Source organism: Leishmania major, chromosome 34 (assembly GCF_000002725.2).
Source record: "Leishmania major strain Friedlin complete genome, chromosome 34".
Taxonomy (NCBI): Eukaryota; Euglenozoa; class Kinetoplastea; order Trypanosomatida; family Trypanosomatidae; genus Leishmania; species Leishmania major.
Window position 1 is genome coordinate 1,818,955 of NC_007286.2, and position 17,648 is coordinate 1,836,602.

Consider the following 17,648-nt stretch of genomic DNA (forward strand, 5'->3'; position numbering starts at 1 on the left):
CTCTTCGCTGTGCGCTCTTGCGCTGTGCGTGGCAGAAGGGAAAGCAGGCACTACTTTGCTGTTCAAATCTCTTCGTCTGTCACATCTCTTGACGCACTCTGTGCCACGCTCGACTAGCATCGAAGCAAAGCTCTAGCATCCGCTAATATCCTACTCTCGCATAGCATTGCATAGCATCACGTGTTTGTGCGCGTCTGCGGATCACCATCATCGCCATGACGCGGTGGAACCAGCGGATGGCCAAGATGGCCTTCCGGCGCTCCAAATTCCGTCGCTTAGCCTGGGGCGACGGTGACCCGTACCCCTACACCCCGCGCGCCACCTTCCGCTATCAGTGGGACGACTGGCCGATGTGGGAAAAGATGTGGCACCTCGCTGTCGGCGTGCTGGGCGTCGAGTTTGCGGTGTGGGCCTACTACTCGAAACTGAACAGCCGCATGGACTGGGCGCGCGAGGAGGCGCTGCGTCGCATGCGTCTGCGCCGTGAGGCCCAGGAGCTGATGATCCTCGAGGGCGAGACCTTCCCGAGCGACATCCAGCCGGACCGCCACTGACGCTGCCCACCCCGCGCGCGTCTCGGGGGGGGGGGAGGGAGGGGGGTTGCAGCTGCGCGCTCTTTTCCTGTTGCCTGCTTGATGTGCCTCCCCGCATATAGCTGTCCTCTACGACCTGACAGAAAGTTGGTGACATCTCTGCGGATGTTGCACGTACGGCGCCGCGAATATGCGCAGCAGGAGACTTACTGCTCTTTTGCGTTTGTTTTTTTTCTGTTTGCGAGGAAGAGGTGTTGTGACGCTGTCGCGCACACCTGCGGCCGCAGACACGACGCATGGACTTCTTCTTGTGAACAAGTGGCGCCCGGGGAATGATCAAGGCATCCGCCTTGGCGATTTTACGGGCGTGCATGATGCGCGCGCGAGTGTGCCTCGACTCGGGTCTCCATTGCTGCCCTGCCCATCACACCTTTCCCTTCGCTCTGCATTCTTTCTTTCTACCTGCGAAGGGAATTTGTTTCTTCAAAGGCTAGTCCCTTGCCCTTCACATTCAGGCCACCGAGTTTTGCCGTGCCTCTCTCGCCACCCTTTTGGCTCGACCTCTGTCCTACAACCCTCTTTATGCTGCGAGAGCTTTTATCGCCATGAAAAATGTACTCCTCATCGGTGCTCGCGGCGCCCTTGGTCGTGCCGTCGCGAACGCCTTTGCCAACGGCAAATGGTCCATCATCAGTGTAGATCAGGCAGCTGCTGTCCAGCAGGGCGATGAGTGCTGCGCTGTCAACCCGGCAAGCTCCATCGAGGAGCTGCAGCAGGCCTACAAGTCTGCGGTCACCGGACTCAAGGTTGACGCAGTGATCAACGTGGCTGGCGGTTGGGCCGGCGGCTCTGTCGCGGACGCCAGCACCGCTGCCTCGACAGAGCTGATGCTGAGACAATCGCTCTTCTCCTCCGTAGCGGCGGCACATGTGTTCAGTACGCAGGGTGAAAAAAATGGACTGCTTCTTCTCACCGGCGCAGCGGCTGCTGTGAGCCCCACACCCGGTATGATTGGATACGGCACAGCAAAGTCTGCAGTGCACTTTCTCTGCCAGTCTATCGCGGAAGACCCATCCGTGTTGCCGACAGATGCGAGTGTCCTGGCTATCCTCCCCACTATCCTTGACACTCCCGGAAATAGAAGTGCGATGCCTCATGCTGACCGCTCCACGTGGACGTCGCTCGAGGACGTGGCGCAGCAAATCGTGGAGTGGAGCAATGGAAGTCGTCGTCCTGCTAGCGGATCACTCGTTAAGATCGTTACAGAAAACTCGAAGACGCGTTTTATTGTGTAGAAACGCAAAGCGCCCAACTCTCGCAGAGATCGGAGAGGCGTTTGTGCACCGTCTCAGGGAGCGCAGCGTGGCCGCACGTGCGTAGTAGGAGCTGAGTGCTTATCCTCGGAGGAGGGAAAACTACGTTTTTAGCGATCTACATAGCCCTTCCTCAGATAAGACGTTCACCGTGTGCACTTTGCTCTGCTCATCCTTTTTGATGGCGCATGTGCGCCGTACTTCACCAACCACCGCCCGAGAGCGACAATCTTGTCGGCAGCACGACTAGACGAGCAACGCGTAACGTAGTAAGAGCTCGCAGTGGATCACTGGCCACTCTGCCTCTATGCGCGCTCACGAGGCGCCACACCTACCTCCTCCTCTCTGTATTCTTGCACTTCGCCGTTGATTCAGTTCAGTCCACCACCCCGTTTGCTTTCACCGACACGGACATACATACGCGATCAGCTCGGCCGCCTGCCCAACTCGGCCCACTTCTCTAGGCAATCGCACGTACCCGTGCAGGCAGTCCTCCCCCTCCCCGGCTCGTGACCGCGAAAATGGCGTCTGGCGCATCTGTCATCGCGATCAAGTACAACGGCGGCGTACTGATGGCGGCGGACACGCTGCTGTCCTACGGGTCTCTCGCCAAGTGGCCCAACATCCCGCGCATCAAGCTGCTCGGCAGCCACTCCGCCGTGTGCGCCACGGGCAGCTACGCCGACTTCCAGATGATGGCGAAGCAGGTGGAGGACAACATTGAGCGGCAGAGGATGTACTACAACGTGGACGAGTTGAACCCCAGTGAGGTGTTCAGCTACCTGCACCGCTCCATCTACCAGAAGCGCTGCGACTTCGAGCCGTGCCTGTGTCAGATGGTCTTCATTGGCGTGCGCGACAGCGAGACGTTTCTGGCGGCCGTGGACGACGTCGGCACGCGCTGGGAGGACGACTGCGTCGCGACCGGCTACGGCGCGTACATCGCACTGCCGCTGCTGCGCCAGGCGCTGGAGAAGAATCCGGGCGGCCTGTCGCGGGCCCAGGCGGTGCAGATCCTCACCGACTGCCTGCGTGTGCTCTTCTACCGCGAGTGCCGCACCATCAACAAGTTTCAGATGGCCGACGCCGCCGGCGACGGTGTGCGCATCAGCGAGCCCTTCGACGTGGAGACGAACTGGGAGTACGAGGGCTTCTGCTTCGAGAAGACGGCCATCATCCGCTGACGGCGTAAGACTCGCGGCGCTACCTCTCTCCTGCACACACACACGCACACACTTCGCGTTTTTGTTTTCGCGTCTCTGTATTGTGCACGCCTCGCAGTCTGCGTGTGTGCGTGTGTGCGCGTGTGCAGTGGCGCTATCTTATCGGGACCCCTCCCGTGTACCGCGTCCACGCTGGCCGACTGTGCAGGCATGCTTTCCTCCTCATTGTTGGATGTGTAAGTAGCGGTACCCGCGTGCATATGTGCTTCTGTTGCACGCGCTGACTGGAGTTTACTCCGCTAAGGCCTCGTTGTTTTGTCAGTGCTGAGGCGGCGCAGAAGCCAATGTGCTCTGTGGATCTTCCAATGCGTGTCCCTGAGGCATCATCTACGTTCAGAGAAAAGTCGTGAGCTACGTGAAGTTCTCACGCCCCTTCCTGGCGCGGAGGGCTTCTCTTCTCCGTCGAATGCACCGGCTCTCTGTAATCGGCATGCCTTAACCTTCTCTTCTTACAGTCTCTCCCCACATCTTCCTCTTCGCTGTGCGCTCTTGCGCTGTGCGTGGCAGAAGGGAAAGCAGGCACTACTTTGCTGTTCAAATCTCTTCGTCTGTCACATCTCTTGACGCACTCTGTGCCACGCTCGACTAGCATCGAAGCAAAGCTCTAGCATCCGCTAATATCCTACTCTCGCATAGCATTGCATAGCATCACGTGTTTGTGCGCGTCTGCGGATCACCATCATCGCCATGACGCGGTGGAACCAGCGGATGGCCAAGATGGCCTTCCGGCGCTCCAAATTCCGTCGCTTAGCCTGGGGCGACGGTGACCCGTACCCCTACACCCCGCGCGCCACCTTCCGCTATCAGTGGGACGACTGGCCGATGTGGGAAAAGATGTGGCACCTCGCTGTCGGCGTGCTGGGCGTCGAGTTTGCGGTGTGGGCCTACTACTCGAAACTGAACAGCCGCATGGACTGGGCGCGCGAGGAGGCGCTGCGTCGCATGCGTCTGCGCCGTGAGGCCCAGGAGCTGATGATCCTCGAGGGCGAGACCTTCCCGAGCGACATCCAGCCGGACCGCCACTGACGCTGCCCACCCCGCGCGCGTCTCGGGGGGGGGGGAGGGAGGGGGGTTGCAGCTGCGCGCTCTTTTCCTGTTGCCTGCTTGATGTGCCTCCCCGCATATAGCTGTCCTCTACGACCTGACAGAAAGTTGGTGACATCTCTGCGGATGTTGCACGTACGGCGCCGCGAATATGCGCAGCAGGAGACTTACTGCTCTTTTGCGTTTGTTTTTTTTCTGTTTGCGAGGAAGAGGTGTTGTGACGCTGTCGCGCACACCTGCGGCCGCAGACACGACGCATGGACTTCTTCTTGTGAACAAGTGGCGCCCGGGGAATGATCAAGGCATCCGCCTTGGCGATTTTACGGGCGTGCATGATGCGCGCGCGAGTGTGCCTCGACTCGGGTCTCCATTGCTGCCCTGCCCATCACACCTTTCCCTTCGCTCTGCATTCTTTCTTTCTACCTGCGAAGGGAATTTGTTTCTTCAAAGGCTAGTCCCTTGCCCTTCACATTCAGGCCACCGAGTTTTGCCGTGCCTCTCTCGCCACCCTTTTGGCTCGACCTCTGTCCTACAACCCTCTTTATGCTGCGAGAGCTTTTATCGCCATGAAAAATGTACTCCTCATCGGTGCTCGCGGCGCCCTTGGTCGTGCCGTCGCGAACGCCTTTGCCAACGGCAAATGGTCCATCATCAGTGTAGATCAGGCAGCTGCTGTCCAGCAGGGCGATGAGTGCTGCGCTGTCAACCCGGCAAGCTCCATCGAGGAGCTGCAGCAGGCCTACAAGTCTGCGGTCACCGGACTCAAGGTTGACGCAGTGATCAACGTGGCTGGCGGTTGGGCCGGCGGCTCTGTCGCGGACGCCAGCACCGCTGCCTCGACAGAGCTGATGCTGAGACAATCGCTCTTCTCCTCCGTAGCGGCGGCACATGTGTTCAGTACGCAGGGTGAAAAAAATGGACTGCTTCTTCTCACCGGCGCAGCGGCTGCTGTGAGCCCCACACCCGGTATGATTGGATACGGCACAGCAAAGTCTGCAGTGCACTTTCTCTGCCAGTCTATCGCGGAAGACCCATCCGTGTTGCCGACAGATGCGAGTGTCCTGGCTATCCTCCCCACTATCCTTGACACTCCCGGAAATAGAAGTGCGATGCCTCATGCTGACCGCTCCACGTGGACGTCGCTCGAGGACGTGGCGCAGCAAATCGTGGAGTGGAGCAATGGAAGTCGTCGTCCTGCTAGCGGATCACTCGTTAAGATCGTTACAGAAAACTCGAAGACGCGTTTTATTGTGTAGAAACGCAAAGCGCCCAACTCTCGCAGAGATCGGAGAGGCGTTTGTGCACCGTCTCAGGGAGCGCAGCGTGGCCGCACGTGCGTAGTAGGAGCTGAGTGCTTATCCTCGGAGGAGGGAAAACTACGTTTTTAGCGATCTACATAGCCCTTCCTCAGATAAGACGTTCACCGTGTGCACTTTGCTCTGCTCATCCTTTTTGATGGCGCATGTGCGCCGTACTTCACCAACCACCGCCCGAGAGCGACAATCTTGTCGGCAGCACGACTAGACGAGCAACGCGTAACGTAGTAAGAGCTCGCAGTGGATCACTGGCCACTCTGCCTCTATGCGCGCTCACGAGGCGCCACACCTACCTCCTCCTCTCTGTATTCTTGCACTTCGCCGTTGATTCAGTTCAGTCCACCACCCCGTTTGCTTTCACCGACACGGACATACATACGCGATCAGCTCGGCCGCCTGCCCAACTCGGCCCACTTCTCTAGGCAATCGCACGTACCCGTGCAGGCAGTCCTCCCCCTCCCCGGCTCGTGACCGCGAAAATGGCGTCTGGCGCATCTGTCATCGCGATCAAGTACAACGGCGGCGTACTGATGGCGGCGGACACGCTGCTGTCCTACGGGTCTCTCGCCAAGTGGCCCAACATCCCGCGCATCAAGCTGCTCGGCAGCCACTCCGCCGTGTGCGCCACGGGCAGCTACGCCGACTTCCAGATGATGGCGAAGCAGGTGGAGGACAACATTGAGCGGCAGAGGATGTACTACAACGTGGACGAGTTGAACCCCAGTGAGGTGTTCAGCTACCTGCACCGCTCCATCTACCAGAAGCGCTGCGACTTCGAGCCGTGCCTGTGTCAGATGGTCTTCATTGGCGTGCGCGACAGCGAGACGTTTCTGGCGGCCGTGGACGACGTCGGCACGCGCTGGGAGGACGACTGCGTCGCGACCGGCTACGGCGCGTACATCGCACTGCCGCTGCTGCGCCAGGCGCTGGAGAAGAATCCGGGCGGCCTGTCGCGGGCCCAGGCGGTGCAGATCCTCACCGACTGCCTGCGTGTGCTCTTCTACCGCGAGTGCCGCACCATCAACAAGTTTCAGATGGCCGACGCCGCCGGCGACGGTGTGCGCATCAGCGAGCCCTTCGACGTGGAGACGAACTGGGAGTACGAGGGCTTCTGCTTCGAGAAGACGGCCATCATCCGCTGACGGCGTAAGACTCGCGGCGCTACCTCTCTCCTGCACACACACACGCACACACTTCGCGTTTTTGTTTTCGCGTCTCTGTATTGTGCACGCCTCGCAGTCTGCGTGTGTGCGTGTGTGCGCGTGTGCAGTGGCGCTATCTTATCGGGACCCCTCCCGTGTACCGCGTCCACGCTGGCCGACTGTGCAGGCATGCTTTCCTCCTCATTGTTGGATGTGTAAGTAGCGGTACCCGCGTGCATATGTGCTTCTGTTGCACGCGCTGACTGGAGTTTACTCCGCTAAGGCCTCGTTGTTTTGTCAGTGCTGAGGCGGCGCAGAAGCCAATGTGCTCTGTGGATCTTCCAATGCGTGTCCCTGAGGCATCATCTACGTTCAGAGAAAAGTCGTGAGCTACGTGAAGTTCTCACGCCCCTTCCTGGCGCGGAGGGCTTCTCTTCTCCGTCGAATGCACCGGCTCTCTGTAATCGGCATGCCTTAACCTTCTCTTCTTACAGTCTCTCCCCACATCTTCCTCTTCGCTGTGCGCTCTTGCGCTGTGCGTGGCAGAAGGGAAAGCAGGCACTACTTTGCTGTTCAAATCTCTTCGTCTGTCACATCTCTTGACGCACTCTGTGCCACGCTCGACTAGCATCGAAGCAAAGCTCTAGCATCCGCTAATATCCTACTCTCGCATAGCATTGCATAGCATCACGTGTTTGTGCGCGTCTGCGGATCACCATCATCGCCATGACGCGGTGGAACCAGCGGATGGCCAAGATGGCCTTCCGGCGCTCCAAATTCCGTCGCTTAGCCTGGGGCGACGGTGACCCGTACCCCTACACCCCGCGCGCCACCTTCCGCTATCAGTGGGACGACTGGCCGATGTGGGAAAAGATGTGGCACCTCGCTGTCGGCGTGCTGGGCGTCGAGTTTGCGGTGTGGGCCTACTACTCGAAACTGAACAGCCGCATGGACTGGGCGCGCGAGGAGGCGCTGCGTCGCATGCGTCTGCGCCGTGAGGCCCAGGAGCTGATGATCCTCGAGGGCGAGACCTTCCCGAGCGACATCCAGCCGGACCGCCACTGACGCTGCCCACCCCGCGCGCGTCTCGGGGGGGGGGGAGGGAGGGGGGTTGCAGCTGCGCGCTCTTTTCCTGTTGCCTGCTTGATGTGCCTCCCCGCATATAGCTGTCCTCTACGACCTGACAGAAAGTTGGTGACATCTCTGCGGATGTTGCACGTACGGCGCCGCGAATATGCGCAGCAGGAGACTTACTGCTCTTTTGCGTTTGTTTTTTTTCTGTTTGCGAGGAAGAGGTGTTGTGACGCTGTCGCGCACACCTGCGGCCGCAGACACGACGCATGGACTTCTTCTTGTGAACAAGTGGCGCCCGGGGAATGATCAAGGCATCCGCCTTGGCGATTTTACGGGCGTGCATGATGCGCGCGCGAGTGTGCCTCGACTCGGGTCTCCATTGCTGCCCTGCCCATCACACCTTTCCCTTCGCTCTGCATTCTTTCTTTCTACCTGCGAAGGGAATTTGTTTCTTCAAAGGCTAGTCCCTTGCCCTTCACATTCAGGCCACCGAGTTTTGCCGTGCCTCTCTCGCCACCCTTTTGGCTCGACCTCTGTCCTACAACCCTCTTTATGCTGCGAGAGCTTTTATCGCCATGAAAAATGTACTCCTCATCGGTGCTCGCGGCGCCCTTGGTCGTGCCGTCGCGAACGCCTTTGCCAACGGCAAATGGTCCATCATCAGTGTAGATCAGGCAGCTGCTGTCCAGCAGGGCGATGAGTGCTGCGCTGTCAACCCGGCAAGCTCCATCGAGGAGCTGCAGCAGGCCTACAAGTCTGCGGTCACCGGACTCAAGGTTGACGCAGTGATCAACGTGGCTGGCGGTTGGGCCGGCGGCTCTGTCGCGGACGCCAGCACCGCTGCCTCGACAGAGCTGATGCTGAGACAATCGCTCTTCTCCTCCGTAGCGGCGGCACATGTGTTCAGTACGCAGGGTGAAAAAAATGGACTGCTTCTTCTCACCGGCGCAGCGGCTGCTGTGAGCCCCACACCCGGTATGATTGGATACGGCACAGCAAAGTCTGCAGTGCACTTTCTCTGCCAGTCTATCGCGGAAGACCCATCCGTGTTGCCGACAGATGCGAGTGTCCTGGCTATCCTCCCCACTATCCTTGACACTCCCGGAAATAGAAGTGCGATGCCTCATGCTGACCGCTCCACGTGGACGTCGCTCGAGGACGTGGCGCAGCAAATCGTGGAGTGGAGCAATGGAAGTCGTCGTCCTGCTAGCGGATCACTCGTTAAGATCGTTACAGAAAACTCGAAGACGCGTTTTATTGTGTAGAAACGCAAAGCGCCCAACTCTCGCAGAGATCGGAGAGGCGTTTGTGCACCGTCTCAGGGAGCGCAGCGTGGCCGCACGTGCGTAGTAGGAGCTGAGTGCTTATCCTCGGAGGAGGGAAAACTACGTTTTTAGCGATCTACATAGCCCTTCCTCAGATAAGACGTTCACCGTGTGCACTTTGCTCTGCTCATCCTTTTTGATGGCGCATGTGCGCCGTACTTCACCAACCACCGCCCGAGAGCGACAATCTTGTCGGCAGCACGACTAGACGAGCAACGCGTAACGTAGTAAGAGCTCGCAGTGGATCACTGGCCACTCTGCCTCTATGCGCGCTCACGAGGCGCCACACCTACCTCCTCCTCTCTGTATTCTTGCACTTCGCCGTTGATTCAGTTCAGTCCACCACCCCGTTTGCTTTCACCGACACGGACATACATACGCGATCAGCTCGGCCGCCTGCCCAACTCGGCCCACTTCTCTAGGCAATCGCACGTACCCGTGCAGGCAGTCCTCCCCCTCCCCGGCTCGTGACCGCGAAAATGGCGTCTGGCGCATCTGTCATCGCGATCAAGTACAACGGCGGCGTACTGATGGCGGCGGACACGCTGCTGTCCTACGGGTCTCTCGCCAAGTGGCCCAACATCCCGCGCATCAAGCTGCTCGGCAGCCACTCCGCCGTGTGCGCCACGGGCAGCTACGCCGACTTCCAGATGATGGCGAAGCAGGTGGAGGACAACATTGAGCGGCAGAGGATGTACTACAACGTGGACGAGTTGAACCCCAGTGAGGTGTTCAGCTACCTGCACCGCTCCATCTACCAGAAGCGCTGCGACTTCGAGCCGTGCCTGTGTCAGATGGTCTTCATTGGCGTGCGCGACAGCGAGACGTTTCTGGCGGCCGTGGACGACGTCGGCACGCGCTGGGAGGACGACTGCGTCGCGACCGGCTACGGCGCGTACATCGCACTGCCGCTGCTGCGCCAGGCGCTGGAGAAGAATCCGGGCGGCCTGTCGCGGGCCCAGGCGGTGCAGATCCTCACCGACTGCCTGCGTGTGCTCTTCTACCGCGAGTGCCGCACCATCAACAAGTTTCAGATGGCCGACGCCGCCGGCGACGGTGTGCGCATCAGCGAGCCCTTCGACGTGGAGACGAACTGGGAGTACGAGGGCTTCTGCTTCGAGAAGACGGCCATCATCCGCTGACGGCGTAAGACTCGCGGCGCTACCTCTCTCCTGCACACACACACGCACACACTTCGCGTTTTTGTTTTCGCGTCTCTGTATTGTGCACGCCTCGCAGTCTGCGTGTGTGCGTGTGTGCGCGTGTGCAGTGGCGCTATCTTATCGGGACCCCTCCCGTGTACCGCGTCCACGCTGGCCGACTGTGCAGGCATGCTTTCCTCCTCATTGTTGGATGTGTAAGTAGCGGTACCCGCGTGCATATGTGCTTCTGTTGCACGCGCTGACTGGAGTTTACTCCGCTAAGGCCTCGTTGTTTTGTCAGTGCTGAGGCGGCGCAGAAGCCAATGTGCTCTGTGGATCTTCCAATGCGTGTCCCTGAGGCATCATCTACGTTCAGAGAAAAGTCGTGAGCTACGTGAAGTTCTCACGCCCCTTCCTGGCGCGGAGGGCTTCTCTTCTCCGTCGAATGCACCGGCTCTCTGTAATCGGCATGCCTTAACCTTCTCTTCTTACAGTCTCTCCCCACATCTTCCTCTTCGCTGTGCGCTCTTGCGCTGTGCGTGGCAGAAGGGAAAGCAGGCACTACTTTGCTGTTCAAATCTCTTCGTCTGTCACATCTCTTGACGCACTCTGTGCCACGCTCGACTAGCATCGAAGCAAAGCTCTAGCATCCGCTAATATCCTACTCTCGCATAGCATTGCATAGCATCACGTGTTTGTGCGCGTCTGCGGATCACCATCATCGCCATGACGCGGTGGAACCAGCGGATGGCCAAGATGGCCTTCCGGCGCTCCAAATTCCGTCGCTTAGCCTGGGGCGACGGTGACCCGTACCCCTACACCCCGCGCGCCACCTTCCGCTATCAGTGGGACGACTGGCCGATGTGGGAAAAGATGTGGCACCTCGCTGTCGGCGTGCTGGGCGTCGAGTTTGCGGTGTGGGCCTACTACTCGAAACTGAACAGCCGCATGGACTGGGCGCGCGAGGAGGCGCTGCGTCGCATGCGTCTGCGCCGTGAGGCCCAGGAGCTGATGATCCTCGAGGGCGAGACCTTCCCGAGCGACATCCAGCCGGACCGCCACTGACGCTGCCCACCCCGCGCGCGTCTCGGGGGGGGGGGAGGGAGGGGGGTTGCAGCTGCGCGCTCTTTTCCTGTTGCCTGCTTGATGTGCCTCCCCGCATATAGCTGTCCTCTACGACCTGACAGAAAGTTGGTGACATCTCTGCGGATGTTGCACGTACGGCGCCGCGAATATGCGCAGCAGGAGACTTACTGCTCTTTTGCGTTTGTTTTTTTTCTGTTTGCGAGGAAGAGGTGTTGTGACGCTGTCGCGCACACCTGCGGCCGCAGACACGACGCATGGACTTCTTCTTGTGAACAAGTGGCGCCCGGGGAATGATCAAGGCATCCGCCTTGGCGATTTTACGGGCGTGCATGATGCGCGCGCGAGTGTGCCTCGACTCGGGTCTCCATTGCTGCCCTGCCCATCACACCTTTCCCTTCGCTCTGCATTCTTTCTTTCTACCTGCGAAGGGAATTTGTTTCTTCAAAGGCTAGTCCCTTGCCCTTCACATTCAGGCCACCGAGTTTTGCCGTGCCTCTCTCGCCACCCTTTTGGCTCGACCTCTGTCCTACAACCCTCTTTATGCTGCGAGAGCTTTTATCGCCATGAAAAATGTACTCCTCATCGGTGCTCGCGGCGCCCTTGGTCGTGCCGTCGCGAACGCCTTTGCCAACGGCAAATGGTCCATCATCAGTGTAGATCAGGCAGCTGCTGTCCAGCAGGGCGATGAGTGCTGCGCTGTCAACCCGGCAAGCTCCATCGAGGAGCTGCAGCAGGCCTACAAGTCTGCGGTCACCGGACTCAAGGTTGACGCAGTGATCAACGTGGCTGGCGGTTGGGCCGGCGGCTCTGTCGCGGACGCCAGCACCGCTGCCTCGACAGAGCTGATGCTGAGACAATCGCTCTTCTCCTCCGTAGCGGCGGCACATGTGTTCAGTACGCAGGGTGAAAAAAATGGACTGCTTCTTCTCACCGGCGCAGCGGCTGCTGTGAGCCCCACACCCGGTATGATTGGATACGGCACAGCAAAGTCTGCAGTGCACTTTCTCTGCCAGTCTATCGCGGAAGACCCATCCGTGTTGCCGACAGATGCGAGTGTCCTGGCTATCCTCCCCACTATCCTTGACACTCCCGGAAATAGAAGTGCGATGCCTCATGCTGACCGCTCCACGTGGACGTCGCTCGAGGACGTGGCGCAGCAAATCGTGGAGTGGAGCAATGGAAGTCGTCGTCCTGCTAGCGGATCACTCGTTAAGATCGTTACAGAAAACTCGAAGACGCGTTTTATTGTGTAGAAACGCAAAGCGCCCAACTCTCGCAGAGATCGGAGAGGCGTTTGTGCACCGTCTCAGGGAGCGCAGCGTGGCCGCACGTGCGTAGTAGGAGCTGAGTGCTTATCCTCGGAGGAGGGAAAACTACGTTTTTAGCGATCTACATAGCCCTTCCTCAGATAAGACGTTCACCGTGTGCACTTTGCTCTGCTCATCCTTTTTGATGGCGCATGTGCGCCGTACTTCACCAACCACCGCCCGAGAGCGACAATCTTGTCGGCAGCACGACTAGACGAGCAACGCGTAACGTAGTAAGAGCTCGCAGTGGATCACTGGCCACTCTGCCTCTATGCGCGCTCACGAGGCGCCACACCTACCTCCTCCTCTCTGTATTCTTGCACTTCGCCGTTGATTCAGTTCAGTCCACCACCCCGTTTGCTTTCACCGACACGGACATACATACGCGATCAGCTCGGCCGCCTGCCCAACTCGGCCCACTTCTCTAGGCAATCGCACGTACCCGTGCAGGCAGTCCTCCCCCTCCCCGGCTCGTGACCGCGAAAATGGCGTCTGGCGCATCTGTCATCGCGATCAAGTACAACGGCGGCGTACTGATGGCGGCGGACACGCTGCTGTCCTACGGGTCTCTCGCCAAGTGGCCCAACATCCCGCGCATCAAGCTGCTCGGCAGCCACTCCGCCGTGTGCGCCACGGGCAGCTACGCCGACTTCCAGATGATGGCGAAGCAGGTGGAGGACAACATTGAGCGGCAGAGGATGTACTACAACGTGGACGAGTTGAACCCCAGTGAGGTGTTCAGCTACCTGCACCGCTCCATCTACCAGAAGCGCTGCGACTTCGAGCCGTGCCTGTGTCAGATGGTCTTCATTGGCGTGCGCGACAGCGAGACGTTTCTGGCGGCCGTGGACGACGTCGGCACGCGCTGGGAGGACGACTGCGTCGCGACCGGCTACGGCGCGTACATCGCACTGCCGCTGCTGCGCCAGGCGCTGGAGAAGAATCCGGGCGGCCTGTCGCGGGCCCAGGCGGTGCAGATCCTCACCGACTGCCTGCGTGTGCTCTTCTACCGCGAGTGCCGCACCATCAACAAGTTTCAGATGGCCGACGCCGCCGGCGACGGTGTGCGCATCAGCGAGCCCTTCGACGTGGAGACGAACTGGGAGTACGAGGGCTTCTGCTTCGAGAAGACGGCCATCATCCGCTGACGGCGTAAGACTCGCGGCGCTACCTCTCTCCTGCACACACACACGCACACACTTCGCGTTTTTGTTTTCGCGTCTCTGTATTGTGCACGCCTCGCAGTCTGCGTGTGTGCGTGTGTGCGCGTGTGCAGTGGCGCTATCTTATCGGGACCCCTCCCGTGTACCGCGTCCACGCTGGCCGACTGTGCAGGCATGCTTTCCTCCTCATTGTTGGATGTGTAAGTAGCGGTACCCGCGTGCATATGTGCTTCTGTTGCACGCGCTGACTGGAGTTTACTCCGCTAAGGCCTCGTTGTTTTGTCAGTGCTGAGGCGGCGCAGAAGCCAATGTGCTCTGTGGATCTTCCAATGCGTGTCCCTGAGGCATCATCTACGTTCAGAGAAAAGTCGTGAGCTACGTGAAGTTCTCACGCCCCTTCCTGGCGCGGAGGGCTTCTCTTCTCCGTCGAATGCACCGGCTCTCTGTAATCGGCATGCCTTAACCTTCTCTTCTTACAGTCTCTCCCCACATCTTCCTCTTCGCTGTGCGCTCTTGCGCTGTGCGTGGCAGAAGGGAAAGCAGGCACTACTTTGCTGTTCAAATCTCTTCGTCTGTCACATCTCTTGACGCACTCTGTGCCACGCTCGACTAGCATCGAAGCAAAGCTCTAGCATCCGCTAATATCCTACTCTCGCATAGCATTGCATAGCATCACGTGTTTGTGCGCGTCTGCGGATCACCATCATCGCCATGACGCGGTGGAACCAGCGGATGGCCAAGATGGCCTTCCGGCGCTCCAAATTCCGTCGCTTAGCCTGGGGCGACGGTGACCCGTACCCCTACACCCCGCGCGCCACCTTCCGCTATCAGTGGGACGACTGGCCGATGTGGGAAAAGATGTGGCACCTCGCTGTCGGCGTGCTGGGCGTCGAGTTTGCGGTGTGGGCCTACTACTCGAAACTGAACAGCCGCATGGACTGGGCGCGCGAGGAGGCGCTGCGTCGCATGCGTCTGCGCCGTGAGGCCCAGGAGCTGATGATCCTCGAGGGCGAGACCTTCCCGAGCGACATCCAGCCGGACCGCCACTGACGCTGCCCACCCCGCGCGCGTCTCGGGGGGGGGGAGGGAGGGGGGTTGCAGCTGCGCGCTCTTTTCCTGTTGCCTGCTTGATGTGCCTCCCCGCATATAGCTGTCCTCTACGACCTGACAGAAAGTTGGTGACATCTCTGCGGATGTTGCACGTACGGCGCCGCGAATATGCGCAGCAGGAGACTTACTGCTCTTTTGCGTTTGTTTTTTTTCTGTTTGCGAGGAAGAGGTGTTGTGACGCTGTCGCGCACACCTGCGGCCGCAGACACGACGCATGGACTTCTTCTTGTGAACAAGTGGCGCCCGGGGAATGATCAAGGCATCCGCCTTGGCGATTTTACGGGCGTGCATGATGCGCGCGCGAGTGTGCCTCGACTCGGGTCTCCATTGCTGCCCTGCCCATCACACCTTTCCCTTCGCTCTGCATTCTTTCTTTCTACCTGCGAAGGGAATTTGTTTCTTCAAAGGCTAGTCCCTTGCCCTTCACATTCAGGCCACCGAGTTTTGCCGTGCCTCTCTCGCCACCCTTTTGGCTCGACCTCTGTCCTACAACCCTCTTTATGCTGCGAGAGCTTTTATCGCCATGAAAAATGTACTCCTCATCGGTGCTCGCGGCGCCCTTGGTCGTGCCGTCGCGAACGCCTTTGCCAACGGCAAATGGTCCATCATCAGTGTAGATCAGGCAGCTGCTGTCCAGCAGGGCGATGAGTGCTGCGCTGTCAACCCGGCAAGCTCCATCGAGGAGCTGCAGCAGGCCTACAAGTCTGCGGTCACCGGACTCAAGGTTGACGCAGTGATCAACGTGGCTGGCGGTTGGGCCGGCGGCTCTGTCGCGGACGCCAGCACCGCTGCCTCGACAGAGCTGATGCTGAGACAATCGCTCTTCTCCTCCGTAGCGGCGGCACATGTGTTCAGTACGCAGGGTGAAAAAAATGGACTGCTTCTTCTCACCGGCGCAGCGGCTGCTGTGAGCCCCACACCCGGTATGATTGGATACGGCACAGCAAAGTCTGCAGTGCACTTTCTCTGCCAGTCTATCGCGGAAGACCCATCCGTGTTGCCGACAGATGCGAGTGTCCTGGCTATCCTCCCCACTATCCTTGACACTCCCGGAAATAGAAGTGCGATGCCTCATGCTGACCGCTCCACGTGGACGTCGCTCGAGGACGTGGCGCAGCAAATCGTGGAGTGGAGCAATGGAAGTCGTCGTCCTGCTAGCGGATCACTCGTTAAGATCGTTACAGAAAACTCGAAGACGCGTTTTATTGTGTAGAAACGCAAAGCGCCCAACTCTCGCAGAGATCGGAGAGGCGTTTGTGCACCGTCTCAGGGAGCGCAGCGTGGCCGCACGTGCGTAGTAGGAGCTGAGTGCTTATCCTCGGAGGAGGGAAAACTACGTTTTTAGCGATCTACATAGCCCTTCCTCAGATAAGACGTTCACCGTGTGCACTTTGCTCTGCTCATCCTTTTTGATGGCGCATGTGCGCCGTACTTCACCAACCACCGCCCGAGAGCGACAATCTTGTCGGCAGCACGACTAGACGAGCAACGCGTAACGTAGTAAGAGCTCGCAGTGGATCACTGGCCACTCTGCCTCTATGCGCGCTCACGAGGCGCCACACCTACCTCCTCCTCTCTGTATTCTTGCACTTCGCCGTTGATTCAGTTCAGTCCACCACCCCGTTTGCTTTCACCGACACGGACATACATACGCGATCAGCTCGGCCGCCTGCCCAACTCGGCCCACTTCTCTAGGCAATCGCACGTACCCGTGCAGGCAGTCCTCCCCCTCCCCGGCTCGTGACCGCGAAAATGGCGTCTGGCGCATCTGTCATCGCGATCAAGTACAACGGCGGCGTACTGATGGCGGCGGACACGCTGCTGTCCTACGGGTCTCTCGCCAAGTGGCCCAACATCCCGCGCATCAAGCTGCTCGGCAGCCACTCCGCCGTGTGCGCCACGGGCAGCTACGCCGACTTCCAGATGATGGCGAAGCAGGTGGAGGACAACATTGAGCGGCAGAGGATGTACTACAACGTGGACGAGTTGAACCCCAGTGAGGTGTTCAGCTACCTGCACCGCTCCATCTACCAGAAGCGCTGCGACTTCGAGCCGTGCCTGTGTCAGATGGTCTTCATTGGCGTGCGCGACAGCGAGACGTTTCTGGCGGCCGTGGACGACGTCGGCACGCGCTGGGAGGACGACTGCGTCGCGACCGGCTACGGCGCGTACATCGCACTGCCGCTGCTGCGCCAGGCGCTGGAGAAGAATCCGGGCGGCCTGTCGCGGGCCCAGGCGGTGCAGATCCTCACCGACTGCCTGCGTGTGCTCTTCTACCGCGAGTGCCGCACCATCAACAAGTTTCAGATGGCCGACGCCGCCGGCGACGGTGTGCGCATCAGCGAGCCCTTCGACGTGGAGACGAACTGGGAGTACGAGGGCTTCTGCTTCGAGAAGACGGCCATCATCCGCTGACGGCGTAAGACTCGCGGCGCTACCTCTCTCCTGCACACACACACGCACACACTTCGCGTTTTTGTTTTCGCGTCTCTGTATTGTGCACGCCTCGCAGTCTGCGTGTGTGCGTGTGTGCGCGTGTGCAGTGGCGCTATCTTATCGGGACCCCTCCCGTGTACCGCGTCCACGCTGGCCGACCATTGCTGTGTGTTGTTGAATGTCTGAAGTCGGTGGTCTTGTGCCGCTGGAGCTGATGTTTGTGCCAGTTGAAGTACACAAGACACGCTGTTAAAACTCGCCCTGGGTGTTCATGCTTCGCCGCGGCGTTTAGATACCAGTGCCGTTGTTCGCGGTACGTTAGCGTTTTTCTTCGACGCTTCCAGTGCAAATGTGGTTGCCTGCGTCACCCATCGCGAGAACGATGGAGTGGAGACCCCCTCTCTCTTTCTTCGCTTGCTCGCCGGGTGTCCCAA

The 17,648-nt window shown here is 59.4% G+C and overlaps 15 protein-coding genes across 15 annotated transcripts; all 15 read left to right on the forward strand.

Annotated features, from left to right (window-relative positions):
• Positions 1-215: 215 nt before the first annotated feature.
• Positions 216-554, forward strand: LMJF_34_4380 (conserved hypothetical protein; the record flags this gene model as incomplete). The annotated part of the gene is made up of 1 exon (XM_001686493.1): positions 216-554. The coding sequence occupies one exon, from the start codon at positions 216-218 to the stop codon at positions 552-554; it is 339 nt and encodes a 112-aa protein (XP_001686545.1).
• Positions 555-1,138: 584 nt separating this feature from the next.
• On the forward strand, positions 1,139-1,828 carry QDPR-3 (quinonoid dihydropteridine reductase; the record flags this gene model as incomplete). The annotated part of the gene is made up of 1 exon (XM_001686494.1): positions 1,139-1,828. The coding sequence occupies one exon, from the start codon at positions 1,139-1,141 to the stop codon at positions 1,826-1,828; it is 690 nt and encodes a 229-aa protein (XP_001686546.1).
• A 539-nt stretch (positions 1,829-2,367) lies between these two features.
• Positions 2,368-3,030, forward strand: LMJF_34_4400 (20s proteasome beta 7 subunit, (putative); the record flags this gene model as incomplete). Its single annotated transcript, XM_001686495.1, has 1 exon — positions 2,368-3,030. The coding sequence occupies one exon, from the start codon at positions 2,368-2,370 to the stop codon at positions 3,028-3,030; it is 663 nt and encodes a 220-aa protein (XP_001686547.1).
• A 726-nt stretch (positions 3,031-3,756) lies between these two features.
• LMJF_34_4410 (conserved hypothetical protein) lies at positions 3,757-4,095 on the forward strand (the record flags this gene model as incomplete). The annotated part of the gene is made up of 1 exon (XM_001686496.1): positions 3,757-4,095. One exon carries the CDS (start codon positions 3,757-3,759, stop codon positions 4,093-4,095), a length of 339 nt encoding a protein of 112 aa, XP_001686548.1.
• A 584-nt stretch (positions 4,096-4,679) lies between these two features.
• QDPR-4 (quinonoid dihydropteridine reductase) lies at positions 4,680-5,369 on the forward strand (the record flags this gene model as incomplete). The annotated part of the gene is made up of 1 exon (XM_001686497.1): positions 4,680-5,369. The coding sequence occupies one exon, from the start codon at positions 4,680-4,682 to the stop codon at positions 5,367-5,369; it is 690 nt and encodes a 229-aa protein (XP_001686549.1).
• A 539-nt stretch (positions 5,370-5,908) lies between these two features.
• Positions 5,909-6,571, forward strand: LMJF_34_4430 (20s proteasome beta 7 subunit, (putative); the record flags this gene model as incomplete). The annotated part of the gene is made up of 1 exon (XM_001686498.1): positions 5,909-6,571. One exon carries the CDS (start codon positions 5,909-5,911, stop codon positions 6,569-6,571), a length of 663 nt encoding a protein of 220 aa, XP_001686550.1.
• Positions 6,572-7,297: 726 nt separating this feature from the next.
• LMJF_34_4440 (conserved hypothetical protein) lies at positions 7,298-7,636 on the forward strand (the record flags this gene model as incomplete). The annotated part of the gene is made up of 1 exon (XM_001686499.1): positions 7,298-7,636. One exon carries the CDS (start codon positions 7,298-7,300, stop codon positions 7,634-7,636), a length of 339 nt encoding a protein of 112 aa, XP_001686551.1.
• Positions 7,637-8,220: 584 nt separating this feature from the next.
• QDPR-5 (quinonoid dihydropteridine reductase) lies at positions 8,221-8,910 on the forward strand (the record flags this gene model as incomplete). Its single annotated transcript, XM_001686500.1, has 1 exon — positions 8,221-8,910. One exon carries the CDS (start codon positions 8,221-8,223, stop codon positions 8,908-8,910), a length of 690 nt encoding a protein of 229 aa, XP_001686552.1.
• A 539-nt stretch (positions 8,911-9,449) lies between these two features.
• On the forward strand, positions 9,450-10,112 carry LMJF_34_4460 (20s proteasome beta 7 subunit, (putative); the record flags this gene model as incomplete). The annotated part of the gene is made up of 1 exon (XM_001686501.1): positions 9,450-10,112. One exon carries the CDS (start codon positions 9,450-9,452, stop codon positions 10,110-10,112), a length of 663 nt encoding a protein of 220 aa, XP_001686553.1.
• A 726-nt stretch (positions 10,113-10,838) lies between these two features.
• LMJF_34_4470 (conserved hypothetical protein) lies at positions 10,839-11,177 on the forward strand (the record flags this gene model as incomplete). The annotated part of the gene is made up of 1 exon (XM_001686502.1): positions 10,839-11,177. The coding sequence occupies one exon, from the start codon at positions 10,839-10,841 to the stop codon at positions 11,175-11,177; it is 339 nt and encodes a 112-aa protein (XP_001686554.1).
• Positions 11,178-11,761: 584 nt separating this feature from the next.
• QDPR-6 (quinonoid dihydropteridine reductase) lies at positions 11,762-12,451 on the forward strand (the record flags this gene model as incomplete). Its single annotated transcript, XM_001686503.1, has 1 exon — positions 11,762-12,451. One exon carries the CDS (start codon positions 11,762-11,764, stop codon positions 12,449-12,451), a length of 690 nt encoding a protein of 229 aa, XP_001686555.1.
• Positions 12,452-12,990: 539 nt separating this feature from the next.
• Positions 12,991-13,653, forward strand: LMJF_34_4490 (20s proteasome beta 7 subunit, (putative); the record flags this gene model as incomplete). The annotated part of the gene is made up of 1 exon (XM_001686504.1): positions 12,991-13,653. One exon carries the CDS (start codon positions 12,991-12,993, stop codon positions 13,651-13,653), a length of 663 nt encoding a protein of 220 aa, XP_001686556.1.
• Positions 13,654-14,379: 726 nt separating this feature from the next.
• Positions 14,380-14,718, forward strand: LMJF_34_4500 (conserved hypothetical protein; the record flags this gene model as incomplete). Its single annotated transcript, XM_001686505.1, has 1 exon — positions 14,380-14,718. One exon carries the CDS (start codon positions 14,380-14,382, stop codon positions 14,716-14,718), a length of 339 nt encoding a protein of 112 aa, XP_001686557.1.
• A 583-nt stretch (positions 14,719-15,301) lies between these two features.
• Positions 15,302-15,991, forward strand: QDPR-7 (quinonoid dihydropteridine reductase; the record flags this gene model as incomplete). The annotated part of the gene is made up of 1 exon (XM_001686506.1): positions 15,302-15,991. The coding sequence occupies one exon, from the start codon at positions 15,302-15,304 to the stop codon at positions 15,989-15,991; it is 690 nt and encodes a 229-aa protein (XP_001686558.1).
• A 539-nt stretch (positions 15,992-16,530) lies between these two features.
• LMJF_34_4520 (putative proteasome beta 7 subunit) lies at positions 16,531-17,193 on the forward strand (the record flags this gene model as incomplete). The annotated part of the gene is made up of 1 exon (XM_001686507.1): positions 16,531-17,193. One exon carries the CDS (start codon positions 16,531-16,533, stop codon positions 17,191-17,193), a length of 663 nt encoding a protein of 220 aa, XP_001686559.1.
• Between the last annotated feature and the right edge of the window lie 455 nt (positions 17,194-17,648).